A 19,276-nucleotide genomic window follows, 5' to 3' on the forward strand; every position below is an offset into this window, starting at 1 on the left:
TCTACAACTGGAACAAAATTTGAATTATTTACCGATAGCCAATGTACACCATTTACAGAAAGCTGAGTGAAGAATTGGTAAAGTTGAAGCTTTGCCTAGGCCAACTATATCGATGACCTATACAAAATTAATGCCACCATAACTACTGGAAAGTACAGTCTGATTCTAATTTGTTCACATCTTACTCTCTCAAACATGACTCACTAAGACAGGATTCATATCTCACAATTACCACAATACCAAACATAGTAGAAGTTGTGAAATGATATCTGGGTGGTAAAGAGGCCAGTTGGACACTTGAAACCATGGCTGTAAAAATGTCTGATATGAACTTACTAAAAGACAAAGAAGATTTAAAGGTGACCAAATAACTTTGAATTGTGAGGAGTAATACAGGGCACTTGAAACAATATTTTGTTATTGTACAATGATAACATTTAGGGCAGCATGAAAACAAGGTTTAATACTTTTTGTAAAGTGAAGGTCTCACATTCAAATATATTTTTGCATTTTACAACTTATTTGCTTTTTGATTGTGGTTTCTCTAATGAAATTTAACAGCATCACTATATTTACCATCTAGTTGCCACTTCTACTTGTTTGCAAATCCCTTATGTGCTTCACTTATTTATCTTCATAATTATTTCCAATACTGTTGTCATCCTAATAAAGAAACCAGTAAAATAGACTAATAGTTGTGTGTTTTATTACTTTTAAATTCTTGTTTATTATGGATATTGTAATGTCAGATAAGAAAAAAATTGTGTTAAAAAAATAAGTTTTTGTTTTACAATTTTAAAGACACCCTTGTTCAACTCGAAAAAACCATTACTGCTATCGATTCCAAGCACCTGATAATGATACTTATGGGGTTTCTTGGGTAGACTTTGCTAGTGAAAAATTGGAAACTTACAACTGGAACTACTTAGACCATTACATATGTTTGAAAGGAGAAGATGAGTACAAACTGAAAGAGGTAAGTTAAAAAAGGTGATATAGCATTCACTGTTCTAAATCAAGTGATATACATTACTATAATAATAGAAAAAAATATTTTAATTTTACTGTACTTAACTTTGTTATGCCTCCACTACAAAGTGTTGCATAGTGGGACATGTATCTTTGCTTCTGTCCATTCTTCTTTCTGTTCCAATCTTCCAATCTGTTCCAAAATTTATAACATGTACTACATACAAAGTTCTAGTTTTAATTAAGCAGACTTTTACATAGTTGTTATTATAAAACCAAACCTACTTTTAGGGCTAAGGTTGGGAAACTGTGTAGGATTTCAAAGCCATTTCAAAATTAATTATAAGTTTGACACTTAAGGAATTAGAAGAAATGAGTACAAGAGATGAACTTGTGTATGACTAACCAATTCTATAGTAACAAAGCCTTAAAGTTTGTCCTTTTTGGATAATGTAAAACTTTTTCTGATTACTTCATTCTGTAAGAAGTAAAATACAGGAGCAAGGTAGAATTGTGAGAGAATTAGAATGGTAAGGACAAAATTTGAGTGAATTATAAACACATGTTTATGTGTTGGCATTCACAGATTGAAGAATGATAATAATTTGTGTCTATTTTCGTCTTTAATGTTTTTATCAGAATCACTGGTCAGGTGATGATATTGACAAGGGTGATAGATGTTTTCATGATGTCATTCAGGTGATGATATTGACAAGGGTAATAGATGTTTTCATGATGTCATTCACTGCTCTGTTGACTGGCTCTTAAATTATTAATTACTATATTAGTAAAATAATAATATCTGATTATCTTTGAGGTTAGTAATGATAAGTTGCATTATTCTTCTAGATATTCCTCTAAAGAGTATTTTTTCTTGTGTCCAAGTTATCTTCCAAAACTTTTTTGGTTTTAACTAGCTGTAATGAATGTCTATGAAATAGGTTAAAGTTCCTTTTCTTTATAGTTGCATTTAGAATTGTTCAAAGGTGTGTTGGATGAGCCACTTAGGAGGTTGTAGCATAGATTAAAAATCAACAAGATAACCTTATTTTATTTGTCATAGTCTTGAATTGACCAGAAGGTTGGGTTGAAGTTTTTTTGTAGTAAATATATTCTGCACTTGGACAACAGTTATTTTAATAGGAGAACTGAGAGTAATTATTTAATTTGTATTGTGTAAAACTCAAGCATATATGCATAAAGTCTCTCCTCTGAGTTCTTGACCATAGATTTCTCTGTTTTTATCTTAAAAGTTTCCTCCTTGTTTTATCACATTTCTTTCATTTCACTTCATTTTTTGCTAAGCTGATAGGTTTAATTTTGTTCCATTGATAGGTTAGGAGCTTAATTTGTTTTAAAAAGAACACAATGCAATGTCCACTTTTTATTCTGAAAATTGTTAAAAACCAGTCTAGAAATTAACAAATCTTATTGTATTTTAATGATAAAAAATTACTATAGTGACTGGTAACTTTAAAGTTACATTTAGTATTAAATGTTAGGTATTAATTGATTTGAAAAATTTTAGTCCCTGTCAGTTAGGAATCTATAATATCTTTAAAATTGTTTAGAATAGTCTTCATACAAAGAATGAATTTAATTTGCATTTAATCTTTTTATTGACTTACACCCCAAAACTTGTTTGATTTCCACCTGTCATTTTGGACCTAAGAAATTTATTGGTAGAGAAAATATTTAGATATGACCAATAATGGAAAAATCACTACAATATCAAAAAAAAAATTTCTATGAATGTTAGACCTAAAACAAAAAGTGCTTTGTTTCCTATTACATAAAAAATAGTGTAAATAGATAGGCATTTTTGTATCCTCAAAAATAAGGTAAGAAAGAGGGTTGGTTTTTTAAATCCAGATGCATGTTTTATATCATGCAGTTGCAATATATCAGGTTGTACTAGATGCTAAACACTGTCATTAAAAGCATTATTTAGGTATATAGTCACTACAGAAGTAAAATATAAAAATAGGACACTCTTTAGGTTAGATTGCATTAAATAAATAAAATAATATCCCAAAAAATGTTTCACAAGACATACATACGAGCAACTCAAAGTAGCTCTTTGGTAATGTAATTCAGCAGTGTGACTTGAACTACATGTTCTAAATGATTTACAACTTATTATGATGCAGTTAATAGTTAGACACAGTTCATAAGGCAATAGAGCAATAGAATTTAAGTTTAAGTAGATGTATGGTGTTATGAGTTTAAAGCTATTTAGGATAAACAAATGTAGTTTTATGTTACAATTTAAAATCATTCCAGAAAGAAAAAAAAAGGTTATTTAGATTTACTTTTTTTTTCTCTTTTTTGTGTGTTTATAAGAACAGTCAAACTGACCAAACTTGCATGGAATTAGGGTGGAGAAAATAACAGATAAAATATAAAGGTTTACTGAAAACAAACATTTGAAATGTAGTTAAGAGTCTTTGGAAATTACAGAAATGACATTTGAGATTTCTGAGATGAAGAAAAGTATTTTTAATCTGGGTAACCAGAAACAAGGCTTTTTTTTTTTTTTTCCTAAGCTTTATCAGAAAACTTGATAGAAATATTATAGAACTTAAATCATTTCAACATCTTCCACTGTATACATTCTCGAGACACTTTGGATAAGTAGAATTAGATATTTAGACTGTATAAGAACAAAAATTAGGTCTTGCTAGAGCAAATTAACAATACATAAATTACCTGGTTACTGATCCAAACTTGTAGAAAAAAAACAAAAACATACAGCCATGTGAAAAAGAGAAACATCAAGACCAGACTGAAGTTTGCCAGAGAGAAGGTAGACAAAGACCAGGACATCTGGAATAATGTTGTTTGGACAGATGAGTCCAAAATTGAATTATTTAGACACCAGAACAAAGGACATGTTTGGCATAAACCAAATACAGCATTCCAGAAAAAAAACCTCATACCAACTGTGAAGCATGGATGTGGAAGTATCATGGTTTGGGGCTGCTTTGCTGCAGCAGGACCTGGACAGCTCACAATCATAGAATCCACCATGAATTCTACTGTGTATTAGAGGGTGCTTGAGGATAATGTGAGACCAGCTGTATGAAAACTAAAGCTGAAGTGGAACTGGATCCTGCAACACGACAATGACCCAAAACATACCAGTAAATCCACCAAGGACTGGCTGAAAACTAAGAAATGGAGAGTCCTGGAATGGCCGAGTCAAAGCCCAGACTTTAATCCCATTAAGATGCTGTGGGGTGACTTGAAATGGGCTGTGCATGCAAGAAACATCTCACAGCTGAAAGAATTCTGCATTGAGGAGTGTGGCAAACTTTCTTCAGACCGATGTCAAAGACTGGTAGATGGCTACAAGAAGCGTCTCACTGCAGTTATTTCAGCCAAAGGGGGTAACACTAGCTATTAGGGGGTAGGGTGTCATTACTTTGTCCTTAGTTAGAATATGCATTTTTATAGAAGTACATTTACAGAAGAACTTGGAAAGTCTTTTTCAGTTGTAATTGTTTAGTTATATTCCTATAATTTTTCAGTATTGTTAAAATTGAGGTTAAATATCTATAATATTCAAAAATGTTACATAAATACACAGGCTTTCATAGGGTGTCCTAACTCTTTCACATAACTGTACATAAATAAATTTAATGCTATTATTTACATATTCATACTCTTAACTTCTCATATCATAACCTTGAGAACACAGTAATAACAATTAGTATTTAGGAAACAAATGTCTTAACTTGTATGTATATGTGAACTACTTAGAATTTGTCATCATGGTTTATAATTTTCATGTTTGTTTTTTGCATTCTCTTCTCATATTCCCTAGCCATTAAATATATATTTACCTTTGAACTGTTTAAAAGTCTGAAATGTGTCTTAGCCATGGTCCAAAAATTAATCACTTTTTTCTTTTTTGTCAAATTTAAAGAAATGTTTTTCACAATTTTAGTGACTTCAATATATAAAATTGCCTTAAATTTTTTATTAACAGTTGTTATCATTCAAAAAGGTTTTAATACCGATAAACCACAATGAACCTCTTATAAACTTTCTAAGTGTTAAACAGTTACTAATGAAATTCTGTAATTTGTATTTTTCAACTATTCTTTTTACTTTTATTCTCACTAATTATGTTTATTTGATATCTAAACTAGTATCTCCATGTCTGTTTAAATATACAATAAAGCATTTATTGAAAACACTTGGACTGCATCAGTTGGCTCAATTATGAAATGAAATTAGCTAGAATAATTTTTATAGCATTGCTTGAAAAAAGTATAAAAATTTAATTCAGTCTTTAAAATATTTGATTTCATACTATGTCTACTTAATGTATAAGTAACATTGGATTTTGTGAAGTTCCTAAGACTGCAAACCACCTGCAAACTTATTTCATTAGCAATTTTTTGGATGAATTATTAATGGTCTGTAGTTATGTATAATTTTATTTTTTTAAGATGTTATGTATAATTTAATAACATTAATTTTTGACTATTACAAATTGTTTGTGTTCATTTAAGAATAGAATTTAAAAACAAAATTTTAACTTTTTTTTTTTTATTATACTGAGTATTTGCATATAAGGAATTCATTACCCCTAGTAACAGTAAAATATTTTATTAACACAAGTTCATCTACACATTTGCACAGATTAAGTATTTGCACTATAACTTTTGTTACAGCCTGTTTATCTTCACAAACTTCGGTAGACTTTTAGTGAAGATTACAAGTATTTTGTACACAAAAAAATCAGATTTTTAGTGGAATATTTTACTAAACATTTGTTTATGAAAATATCAAATGTGTTTTTTTATTTGTCTGAGTGCAAAGTGATTTCAAATTATGACTAAAAACTTCTCTTCATCTCAAAAATATCAAATTATTTGCATAATCCCTAAAACTTCTTACATACATTTCAAATGTTTTTTTCAGCAAGACTGTATTTTATGTTATTTTCTATATTCTAACTACATGGGGTCTGTCATTTGACCAACCTCATAACCATAAAAAAATTAGGAAATAAATATAAATTGTTTTTCGTTTTTTTGTGTGCTAGAAATGACTACATATTATAACACAAAAATACAAATTTTTAGACTAAGTAGCTTAAGTCTCATAATACTGTGTTTTACACACACACACACACACACACACACATTATATTGATCTTCTAGTCATGCCTGGCTAACATTACATAACTTGTATTGACACAGTACATGTGCACTCGTTATGTATCCTATGATACAAAACTGACCTTTAGTCTTCCTGGTCTTGGCTGGTTTTTAGTGGACTGGTATTTTGTAATATACAGTCACATTTCAGTTATGATATATTATATATGTATATAGATTATTACTATTTAGATATAAATTATTAAACTTTTCTTAGAATATAGATTAATAAACAAAGAAGTAAAGCAAATAATTATCTCTTCTAGCTACGACCCTTGAACTCAGTTGCTGCTGGACGTAGGGTGCTAAGCATTTTAAAGTTTCACATTTGGAGAATATCAAACAAAAGTTTTGTTTTTTTTTAGGTTTTATATATATATATATTTGATTAACCAAAAAACCATAATAAATTAAAATGAAATTCTGCAGTATCAATATAGTTATTTAAGCTTAGTAACTATGATGTATTTAGACTTTTAAAAATATGAAACTTTGAGCAGACCAAAGACACAACTTACCTTTTTGAAAATTTCGTTTCAAAAAACAAGGTAGGCTTTTCACAGATTAAAATGACTAAAAAAATTACTAGGGGGGCATTCTAAGCTGTCATTATGCTATATATTGAAGTACGTGTATATGAGGGACCTTTTTCAGAAATGGAAAGAGGAGACTGGGGCCATTGTACTTGATTCAGTACATAAGCCATATCTCAGCAAATTAAAAAGATATAAGATTCTTATTGTGTATTCTAGCTTGTTAATATTAGTAATTTGAGTTCCTAATTTGTACAAAACTATAGACTTAGTATTTTTTAAACTAAAAATTAATTCATATATATTATTATATTTTAAATTATAATCTTCTATTTGATTCCAAACTTATTGCGTAAGGTCTTAAAATATTAGTTCAATAAATGCAATGATGCGCCTTTTGGCCCATGACCTATCAGGAAAGTGTTAATCTTATAAATTACATTTGCATTTGGTGACATGTTTTGATCTTGAACTTTGTGATCTGAGCCAGTTTTCCAGCTACTCTGTTGTATACTTAATGAATAATGAGTGAAATATTACGACATTGGATTAATCGTAGATTGACCAAATTTAGTTAATTAAGAGCAAGTAAAACATTTCCCAGATTTTACATTATACAGTTTTCACTCAACATCCTGTATAAATCAAACAGATAGTTTGATAATTCACTTTAACAATAATTTTTGAAGTTTTACTCAAAACACAGCAACTGCTGATTAATTAATTTTGCAAGTTTTGTCCATAAAGTTATATGTATACAATTTTCAATTACAACTTGTCCTCTGAAGGTGTATCACAAAAAGAAATGTTATTATATTTGAATATGTATTAAATGTAGTTAGTTGCTGAAAATATTGTAACTGTTTTAACACATGTATCACTCTCATAATCCAGTCATCAAGCCTTTCTTCATCCTTAACACCAAGAGAAAAGTTGTTGTTTTTTTGTTCTTCATAAATAAAACAAAGAATGATTGCAATGAATAGTTTAATTGTAGGTGTTTTTTATATGCAAATGCTATATATCTTACTCTCTCATGTTACGTATCTCTTATTTACAGATTTTGTAAATTTATCTTAGTTTTAACTAAATGCATTTTAAATCAATCAACTTGTTTGCTCTTTCATGGTATGGTTGCATTGTGTCGTGTTTGATGTTTTGTTTATAGGTTTATCTTGCTGTTGTCATATAAAAGTAGTAAAACTTGCTTTGTGGCGACCCTTTATCTGACTGGTCAGCTGCAGAGAGAATGTAGTTTAGACTGTCCCAGATACAGGTTTGTTCCAACTTTCAAAGAATGCAGCCTGTCTGTGATCTGAGAGAAGCAAAACCCATTGGGTAGATGTGAAGTATTTTAATTGTGTTATATTGTTTCTGCTGCTTATTGTGCACATTGCACATTTTAACTCCTTGTTTACTTAGTTTTATTTAATTTTAATTTTTTATTCTCAATCTGTAAGACATGTAATGCAAAAATATACAAAATATGAAAGAAACAGTGCTTAATTGTTTTTGAAAACTGTTTATTTCTTCCCTTCTTTACTTGTTCTAGCATTAATATTCTTTCTAGTCGAATCTTCAGATCTATATTTATGAGGTGAGGTAATCTATCTGTGTGCTGTTTTAACTCTAAACCAGGGACAACATGATACCTCTTGTATAAAATTCATAGGTATCTTTATGTGTGTGTATTTATTTTCTAAATGCAAAATCTTTATGCTGTTATTAGAGGGTATCTATTTCAAGAATGTAGCATCTATTTGGCTGCAATAAATTTTTACCATTTTCATAATGTTAAGGCTACTGCACTAATTGAAAGAAATCTAGCATTGTCCAGTAAAATTATTTTTATAATTCCTGTAACAGCAGACATGTATGCACTTATAAACATGCGTGCCATTTTTCCGCTGAAACGCGGATTTCCGCGGTTTTCAAACGGCCAACGATCACCCACGAGATTCGTGTAAATTTGAGGAGAAAATATGAGCGATTTGGGGGCCGGGTAGGTGGTTTTTGAGGAGAAATTGTATTTTTTCAATGTTTATTGCAGAAAAAAAAAAATCTGATCGCCATCTTGGAGGCAGTCTCATTTCGTCTCGTTGCAGGTCTCGTGGTCTGGTATCGTGTGCATACCAGACGATAAAATATTCTCTACGCTCCAAAGAAACAACAGCGATTGAAATGTTTAAAAGGAAAGATGTTCATTTTGATCCTGTAGACAAGAGAATGTGTAAGGACATTAGATCAGCAGCTTCAAAGTATACCTCAAAGCTGAGGGAGGATCAGAAGAAAAGGGCAGAAAGGCTTGAGGCCTATGGTTCTGTGAAATCTGGCCCAGCCACCTTGGCTAAAGAAAAAGTCCAGAAAGCCGCAGAGGCACAGAGAGCTGCCCATTCAGAGAAGGAGAGAAAAAAAGCTCAGAAGAGAGCACTGGAAACCCTTGTCTCGAAAAAGAGGAAAGTAGCCAAGATTGATTAAAGGAAATTAAGTGATTTGAAATTTGACTGTAATTTATGCAGCAGAGCAGAAGTTGATATCAGTGACTGAAAAACATTTTATTATTATCTGCAGCATACAGTGCCAGTGGTTTATTTTAAAGCATATCATTAATTTTATTTTGAAACAATGTCAAAGCTTTCCTTGATTTGCTGTTTCAGTTTGTATTGTGAAAGAATGAAAAATATACTGATATTGAGGTACCAGTAATTTACTGACAAGATTGTATAGATGAGCAAGTTTTACTGTAGGTAGTCATGTAGAGTAATTTTAAGTAATTTGAAATTTTAATGGAATACATGCAGCAGAGCAGTAGTTGTTGATGTCAGTGACTGTACAAAATTTAATTTCTGAGGCATATCACTGATATCAGTAGTTTAATATTGAACCATATCAGTAGTTGAATTTTAAGCAATGTCATAGCTTTCCTTCATATGCTGTTTTAGTTTGTATTGTCAATTTGTGAAAGAATGGAAAATTCACTGACATTAAGGTACCAGTAGTATAATGACAAGATTGCATAGATGAACAATTTGAACTGTAGGTAGTCATGATTAGTCAAAAGAGTAATTTTATGTGATTTGAAAATTGTATGGAATATATGCAGTAGAGAAGTAGTTATTGGCAATGACTGTAAAACATTTAATTGGCAGCATACCAGTAGTTGGTGATGATGATGTTATTGATGACAAAAAGGATAATAATGAAATGATTTGTATTTGAAATATTTACTGAGTTATTTTGGCTTTATTAACTCATATTACTAATATATTTTGATTTAGAAAAAAATTAAACTGAATAAATAGCAAATAAACAATCTTAAATTTCATTTATTTACTTTTTATTTTATTTGTTAATTTTAGATATTTTGATATATCTTCTAAAAAATGAATGCAAATTAAAAGAATAAATCAATCTGCTAAAAAACTGTAAATGAAAGTTATTCATGCCCCCGGACCCCCCTAGTCAGGCGCCGATGTGGCGCCTCTGGCGCCAGGCTATATACCTTTTCCTCTTTTTTTCATAAATGTCATTGGCATGCCTGTATAAAAAAGAAAAAAAATGAGGTTTTTGTTTCTCTTATTCTCAGTTTCATTTGACCTATTTTTGCACATTGTTTATTAATAATAAACATTAATTATTTTATGTGAACTTCTGTGTTATGGTTGCTAATAGGATTTACATCATTTAAACATCTGGTAAGCACCTGTAATAGTATTCCATTGCCACAGGGTTTGAAGCATTGGAGATTGAGATTGTTCTTACTGCCAAATATTAACTGCACCACCAAGAACATTACTGATGACAGTTCTTCATGTGATTCATACAGTGGCATTAATAAGGAAGAGGTTCTCCAACAGCAAGAAGGTTTTCTAAAATTTTTAGAAGTACTTAATCGAATTCGTCGACCAGTTCATTCTCGAAAGTCAAAGGTTAGTGAAGATACAAATCCTAAAAATAGTTATTTCAGTGATTACTTTGTAATTGTTTCACATAATTAATCTGAAGTAAAAAATTACTGTGTATTTTATAATTGCACAGATATACATTTAAAACTATAGCTAATTGAAATTGTAATATATTGAATGTTGCTTTATTCAGAAAATGGCATTTCTACATTGTGTAGTTGAATGCATGAAGTACCAGAGCAAAGCATTATATTTTAACCTTCTGAAATAGGTCCTTAACCAGGTGGTTAAGGCACTTGAATCACAATCTGAGAGTTGCAGGTTCGAATTCCCGTCACACCAAACATGCTCATTCTTTCATCCATGGGGGCATTATAATGATACAGTCAAACCCATTATTCATTGGTAAAAGAGTAGCCCAAGAGTTGGCAGTGAGTGGTGATGACTAGTTGCCTGCCTTCTTGTCTTAAACTGCTAAGTTAGGGACAGCTAGCGTAAATAGCCCTCATGTAAATTTGTGCAAAATTTAAAACAAACCAAATCCTATGAAATAGAGATTCTAAGATTTTATATATCTGAATAAAGTAAATAATATTGCTAATAAAGTTGTGCACAAGATGATTAACAAAATTTTTACCACTGTACAGAAGTAAGATTATGCAAGAACATTTGACTCATCTGTCATATTTGTGACAGAAATGTTTATTGCATAAAAAGGTTTTGAAAAACACCTTGCATATGAGAAATAAGATGTTATTGCAGCTTTGAACAAGGCCTAGATGTACTTGAACAAATATGACAAGAAATAGGCTATTTGCAGTGGAATGTGATATATTCTCAGGTTAAACTGATTTTCTTAGAATGTATTAGGTGCATTTGATTTATAATGAAAGGTTTGACAGGATAAGTTACAAAGTAAGTCTGAATTTAATAAAACTAACTATGCAAACAAATAAACAGATGACACAATTTGTTTTACCAAATGAATACATGTTTATTTATTTCAAAGACAAAAATACTGTGTGTGTACTTGTGTTAGAACTCTGAACTAGTTGCATACCACTAGACTTTTAAACTGATTAACTAACGTTCTTCCATCAAGATGTCCCCTCATCAACCAACTCATTCAAGATTCCATGTAGGCTGTTTAAATTTAATGTTGTTGTTGTTTGTTTGTTTGTTTTTCACTGGAAGTTTTGGATTTACACCTAATGATTAGTTATGCCTACATGCTTGTCATTTTCATTCAAAATGTGATAGGCCATAACCTCTAGACATGATCTGTCCTACTTTGCATAATGTGTAGCATTACAGCAATACCTCCATGGGCAGAGCAGGTATTATTTCCAGAGAATAACAAAAGTGCAAAGGCAGTTGGGACAAATTTATATTAACAGTTTTTATAGACCACTAGTTAGGTTTAAATTGTATAGTTTCAGAATAAATGAAGTTGCTGAACATTTTTACTTTAAAAAAAGGTAAAAAACTTGAAGTTATAAAAATAACCTTTTGTTAATCTTTGTGGCTGCTGCAAGTGTTTATTATACTGGAAAATGTAAACCTTTTAAAGTGTACAGTGAAACCAAGTTGTTATCAGAATTCATATGTATTGACAACAATTATGTGAGAGGAAGTTCCTATGCTGTTCAGAAGTATTTCTGGTATCAAGTTACATATTTAAGTCCATGTAAAACACTATTTCTATTTTTAACATGCATGTTAAATCATCTGGCTGCACTTCCATAAACTTGGTGTGATTAAACATGGTCTTAGGAAATGACATTTGTATTCAGTGAAAAGTTTGTGGAAAGTATGTCATATATACTCTTCAAAAAAAGAAACGCAAAACGGATATTTTTGTTTACAAGCTCAAAGTATGTGATGTTACACGTGTTAAGGCACTGATTGTCAGACCAAAATGACAATAAAAGTTGTGCACTTTGAAAATGGAGGAAAACATCGGATTTTTCGCCAAAACGCATTCGTGTCCAATAAATTTGTTTGAGAGATCTGCATGTCCTGCAAGTGCAACATGTGCAAAATCCCTATGATAGTGACGGGTTCTCGGTTTCCATAGCTCAGTGTTAAGCCACCGACACGCAATACAGTTACGCCAAGACTGACTGAAGCACAACGCAACAACGCCATTGGTCGCTTGGAAGCAGGCGAATCTTGATCAGATGTTGCCAGAGCTGTTAATGTCCACCCATCACCATCACAAGTCTATGGAATCGTCACGAACAACATGGATCAACTCGTGACCGTCCACGATCTGGCAGACCTCGTGTGACCACACCCACACAAGATCGCAACATTCGGTTACGTCACCTTCGGGATAGGACCTCAACCATACCAGGGCTGCGTAGGATTTCCGATCAGACCGTACGCAACCGTCGACGAGATTCTTAGGCCCCATGTGCAACTCATCATGGTGAATGTCAACGACGTTTTTCAACATGACAACGCCCGTCCTCACACAGTCCGACTCACCACTGTCTTCTTGAGACACCACAACATCAACGTTCTTCCCTGGCCCTCCAGATCACCAGATTTAAACCCCATTGAACATCTTTGGGACGAGTTGGACCGACGTCTGCGACAGCGACAACCTCAACCGCAGACTCTACCTAAGCTTGCAGCAGCTTTGCAGGCTGAGTGGACAGCCTTCCACAGGATGTGATTCGTCATCTCATCGCTTCCATGGGCAGGAGATGCCAAGCAGTTATTGATGCTCACGATGGCCATACTCGTTATTGACGTTGAGTGACGTTAAACTTCAGCTAGTGAGCGTGGACATCGCCTTTGCAGATTTTGGATGTTCAGCAGTGAATGTGCAAAGTTTCACACATGCCATACAGAATTACCCGTAATAAGCTTGTTAACGATATGTCTCAAATTTTGCCTTTTGTGTTTCTTTTTTTGAAGAGTATATTTGTTCTAAGACTGACTCCTTTATATCTGTGTGAAACGTTTTGCAACAAAAATTACAATGTCTGACAAGAGTGTGTAATTACAACTATCACACTGAGTGTGACCAAAGAAGTGATTCCATGGGCTGTATGTAACATTGTTTTTAATAAATTCTAAATATGCACCTAAATATGTGATTTTACTCTACCTTAAAAAAGTGATGTCAAGTAGTTGTCTTTATAATGTTGTTACTTGCAACTGAAACTAACTTTCCAACTTTAAAATATCAACTATTAAAGGAATGCATTATAAATTGGGGTATTTTTATATCATGAAATGTTATGTATTTTAATAAATGATAAGTTTTGACTGGTTGCTTTGTTCTCTTTGATCATTTCGAATAACTGTATGCCCACCATGAAACAGTAAATAGTATAATTTTAATGTAAGAAGTTAATAAAACTTACAAATCTTTCATACTAAAAAAATATGATTTTTGAGTAAAGTATTTTTATGAGAGTGGCCTTTGAATTTATGAAGCCCTTACTGACTCAAGGGAAGGTGATTTTCATATTAAGAATAAAATTACTTTCTTTCTTTTTATAGTTTCAAATTTCATTTCTCACCAGTAAGTTTCTAGGCTTATAGTGCTAAAATTCAGGTTTTTATACTTTTGATGCACACAGCATAAATTGCACATTGTGTAGTTATTTTTTTCTCCCTTAACATTAATTGTAGAGGTCTTAGTAAGTTTAATAAACCACCACATAGCAAAAAGTATGAAACAAATCTAAGGCAACTTTTGCAAATGACCCGGGACCAGTAGCAGAGAATTTAGACTTGTTTTTTCAGTTCTTTCTTTTGCTAAATTAGTCTCGACAGAGGATAATTTTAATTGGCTATCTCCAACCCATTTTCTTATCAGTTGGTTGCTTGGGTTTGTGCAGTGCTCCTTCTTTGCTGGCAGAAAGGACAACAAGTGACTATCTGGTTCTTCCTACTTCTCCTGATGTTGTTTTTTATGGTACATTTGCTGCTCAGTTATGTGATGGGATAGCTTTGCCTTGTCATCAGCATTCTCTGGCTTAACACTGCCAGGCAGGTATATTTAAGTACTTAGTAGATGTAGCCCCTTTCAGACCTGTGAGGTTCTTGACTGGATCCTATGATCAATTTAAACAGATCAAAGTTTTCTCAGATTTGTCTTAGACTTATGACTGTCCAACTTTTGTCTAAAGCCTAACAATGTTCCCATTAGTACCTTTTGGAAGAGTTTCTAGAGCACTGTTCTTAAGACTCCTCCCCAATGAATATTAACCCCCAGACTCTACAAGTGGAGCTTGGAAGTCCCTACCACTCACAGTTTCCAGTCACTGGGATGGCAAATGGAGGCTTTTCCTCTGGTGTGTTTCTTCACTCCTGGAGAAGAGGCCAAAGTTGGGGGCCTTCCTGCTTGGATCCCTGGATATTTTTCCCATATCACATAAGGAGTGGCCCCAACATCCATGGGAGGCTACTCATAATTCTGGTTCAAATTTGACACCACACTATCCAATTGATGTGTGCCTTCTCTTTAATAAGTGCTGGTTTCATATATTGTTCATGGAAGGAGGCCCACTATCAAGAAAGGATTGATGTTATGGGTCATATGAAATTGTATTTAAAAAAGTAAAATGTTATTTACCTTGCTAAGAGTGCAACACATACTTAAAACATTCTTTTGTGAAACAATCTTGACAACTTAATACTCAATTTTAATTTTAAATCAGTTTTTTACAAAGACTAGTTGGCTTATAATATTAATAATTAAAAATGTGTACATTTTTTTTACATTGATATATAAATATATATATATATAAATCACAATATTTTAAGATACTTTTATGTTTTTGTCTCATTTATGTAATGCAACTTTGAAGTACTCTAGATTATTCAGACAGGTATACCATGTGAACTTAAGAGTAATACACTAGTTATTCATCATTAAGAGATGTGACTTTTAAAAAAAGTAAACTTGTAAGATGGAGTAGATCTGTGTGTTATTATTTTATAAAATATATCAAATAGGCAATTGCATATAATTCATAGTTACAGCATTACAGATGGCATAACATTTTTTAACATAATGTACCACAAGAAGGAACTGAAGAATGAATTATATTCTGAAACAAAATACAGCAAAATATAATTCATAGTTACAGCATTACAGATGGCATAACATTTTTTAACATAATGTGTACCACAAGAAGGAACTGAAGAATGAATTATATTCTGTAACAACACTTTCTTACAAAAATACTAAGTTCGTGTTTTAGGAAATCTTTTTTTTTAACTCCTTTATGAATAACTAGATTTAAAAAAGTTTTCAATAGAATTTATTTGGACAGTGTTTTTAAATAATGAGAGGTAAAGGAAAAAAGCTCTTTCACTATACCAAATTTTTAAAGGAAATTTTTTCCTTTTAAAATAGTTAGTATTGGTAATACTGATTTTTTTTCCCACAGAGGCTACAGGGACATAACCGACGTCTCAGTTTAGGACACTCAATCTCATTAAATACTCAAGTTTCCCAGAATTCTATTAGTGGAGGAACATCAAATAACAGTGGCTCCTCTTTCAGAGAACGGGTGGGCAGCAACCGCATACATGATCGGCCACGAAATTGTTCAAAGACTATGGAACGTGGAAAAGTATCACCTGCTTCAGAAGCTGACAACAAAGTAAGTAAAATGTGAAATTCAGTGACATAAGATACAGTTTTTCTTGTTTCATTCAAAGTCCACTAAACAGCATTAGCTATCATTCAGAAATGATCATCCTTTATGAGTGGTGGTAATAAAATGACAGTGGACTCAGTATTTATATGCATTGGAGATGGTTTAAAAATATTTCAGATTTGTATACTTAGTTTTTTTAATTTTAAGCATAGAAAGTACCTGAAAGTCATACTTGTCCTTTTGTCCACCACACTAGTATGTTTTTTGTTTTTTTTCACACACTCTAATACGTTTATTTACTCATACTTTACTGTCAGTACGTTTGCAAATAAGGAAATGTTTTTATTCGTGCAATTTAATTTTTGTTTACTCTTAAACACTGTGATATTTGTTATATGGATTCATGATTTTATTAAACACATTTGTTTTATTCAGCATACCTGATTTAACATCTTTTCAGTTTAATGAATAGAATTTATTTATACCATTTGAGTTGCATTGTAAAACATAAATTATTCTATTCCATATAAGTAGACTGCTATGTTACTTAGGCTTTTGGTTATGTACACATTTTTCTAACCACTGGTTTATTCAGATGTTATGAAACGTCAGTCAGAGAAGCCTTATTCAAACGACAATATCTAGTATCAATATTCTTTGACATTGAGAAGGCTTATGACACAACATGGAGGTATGGCATTTTGTGAAACATCCATATATATGGGTTACATGGCCATTTGCCCATTTTTATTAAAAATTTGTTAATGGATAGAAGATTCCAAGTTTGGGTCGGTTTGACATTTTCCTGTTCTTTTCTAAAGAAACTTGAAGTCCCTCAGGGCTGTGTTTTAAGTTCCATATTTGACAGTATAAAGATCAATGCCATCAGCATTGATGTTGCAAACAGGCTCTATGTCAATGACTATTACATCTTATGTCAGTCGTTGAACATGAAGTATATTGTGCAGCAGCGACAGACTGTCCTCATTCTTTTACTGAAGAGGACCATAGCAAACAGCTTTAACTTCTCTCTCTCTCTAAAACTGTATAAGTGAAGTTGTACTACCTGTGGTCCCTGAGACAAAGTTCTTGGAGCTTATGTTTGACCGTAAGCTGACCTTTATTCCACACATCAAGCAGCTACATGTCAAATATACAAGAGCACTGAACAGCCTCCATGTCCTCTCTTCAACCACTTGGGGAGCAGATTGGTGTTTTATGCTAAAGATATATCGTGCTCTTATTCGATCGAAACTCGACTATGGATCATTGGTTTATGGCTCTGCCATAACCTTGGCCTTAAAGGTGCTGGACCCTATTCATCATCAAGGACTTTGGCTCTGCACTGGGGCTTTCCACATTACCCCAGTTCAGAGCTTATACATAGAGTCTCATGAACCTTCTTTGCACCTCCAACATTTGCAACTGTCTTTACCATATGATTCAAAACTTCATTCCTTACCAAAGCATTCCACCTGGGGTTGTGTTTTCCTTCCTCAGTGGGCCATACTTTTTCAGAACAGACAATCTGCCATTGTTCCTTTTGGCCTTCGTATCCAGGCACAGTTGGATGAATTGGACCTGTCCTTGGATGACATTGCTGCATCCACTGGTAAGCCCATCTCACCATGGCTTTTTAGTCCCTAAATGTGACCTATCTTTTAAGTCATCTGAGAAAAGCAGACACTCCTGATTGGAAATACTGTCTGTTATTTGCTGAACATCTTTTGAACCATCCTTCCATTCCTATTTATACAGATGGTTCAATATCAGGTTTGTCATGGTTTGTTGTGGTTCGATGGTTGCACACAGAATCCCTTCTTTAGCTTCTGTGCTCATTGCTGAGCTGTATGCCATTTCTTTTGCCCTGTATCACATAGAAGCTAAGCAGTATTCAAACTGCACTATTTATACTGACTCGCTTAGTTCTCTACTGGTCCTGGAAACGCTTCACATTAGTTCACACCCTGTTCTCACCTATATTCAAAACCAACCAGCTTATTTCTCTTTAACAGTTTTTCTGGGTACCAGGCCATGTTGATATTTGCAGGTATGAGCTTGCTGACACTGCAGGTAAATTTATCTGCTCTGGCACTATCACTGCTGTGCCTGTTCCATACATGGATTATGGTCCTGTGTTCAAGGTTTTTCTCCGTGCCAGTTGGCAGTCAACTTGGAGTGAGCAATGTGAAAACAAGCTTTTCCAAATAAAACCTTCTGTTAAATTTTGTCCATCTTGCAACCATAAGGATTGGAAAGAGGAAGTTGATCTAACTAGACTACACATTGGGCACAGTTTTTTTTTTACTCATTGTTTTCTTTTATCTGGGACTGATGCTCAAATGTGTTGTCTGTGTAACATTCAGGTAACAATAAGCCACAGTGACTCAATGACAGCACCATTTTAAACATGTTCTGTCCCAAGATTTATCCATAACATTACCATCACCAATAACACTCTCCACCTTGGAAATGTTTTTAGTATTTTAAAGGCTATTAATCTTTTTAATGCCATTTAAGTTTTTTAATTTATACATCAGACCTTTTTTAATGTGATTCCCTTTTAAGAATCAAAATCTATTTAATAATCCGTAATGACGAGAAAACCCACTTGTAGAGAGAAATGTATATGTAAAAACAGCTGGAAAACTCTCGTACCATATATGCAAAATCTGTCTAGTTCTCAACGTTATTTATGAAACTACACTAAAACAATAATTTTAAAACCTTTCTAACTTATTTAACCTTTTGATTTATTTTCACTATTTCAAATTGAGATTACATCTGTGTAACTCCTAAAGAAACATCGTGCACCAAAGCATAAAAATCACACAATTTTACTTTTGCAAGAGTGTTGTTTGAACTGATACATTATTGGAAATCCAGAGATGGTGAAACTAGAAAACAATCTCACAATCATTTTTTTAAATTCTAATTTGTTTTTTGAAACAAAGTTTTACATTTGTTATCTGACAAATTTAAGTTTTATCCATGGAATTAAATAAATGATCTATCTCAAAATGATTTCAGTTAAGTATAAAAGGTTCTCCAAGAACTGATTAAACTGTTCA

The 19,276-nt window shown here is 32.5% G+C and overlaps 1 protein-coding gene across 12 annotated transcripts in view; it reads left to right on the forward strand.

Moving 5' to 3' along the window:
• Iml1 (GATOR complex protein Iml1) overlaps positions 1–19,276 on the forward strand; it is a 159,211-nt gene that overhangs the window by 101,264 nt on the left and 38,671 nt on the right. For all 12 annotated transcript variants that reach the window (XM_076506373.1, XM_076506369.1, XM_076506371.1 and 9 more), the window contains 3 exons: positions 802–976; positions 10,402–10,602; positions 15,993–16,208. In XM_076506373.1, the coding sequence (XP_076362488.1) occupies positions 802–976; positions 10,402–10,602; positions 15,993–16,208 (592 nt within the window). The remainder of the gene's footprint in view (positions 1–801; positions 977–10,401; positions 10,603–15,992; positions 16,209–19,276) is intronic.

The sequence above is a fragment of the Tachypleus tridentatus genome, chromosome 6 (genome assembly GCF_004210375.1).
Source record: "Tachypleus tridentatus isolate NWPU-2018 chromosome 6, ASM421037v1, whole genome shotgun sequence".
Classification (NCBI taxonomy): Eukaryota; Metazoa; Arthropoda; class Merostomata; order Xiphosura; family Limulidae; genus Tachypleus; species Tachypleus tridentatus.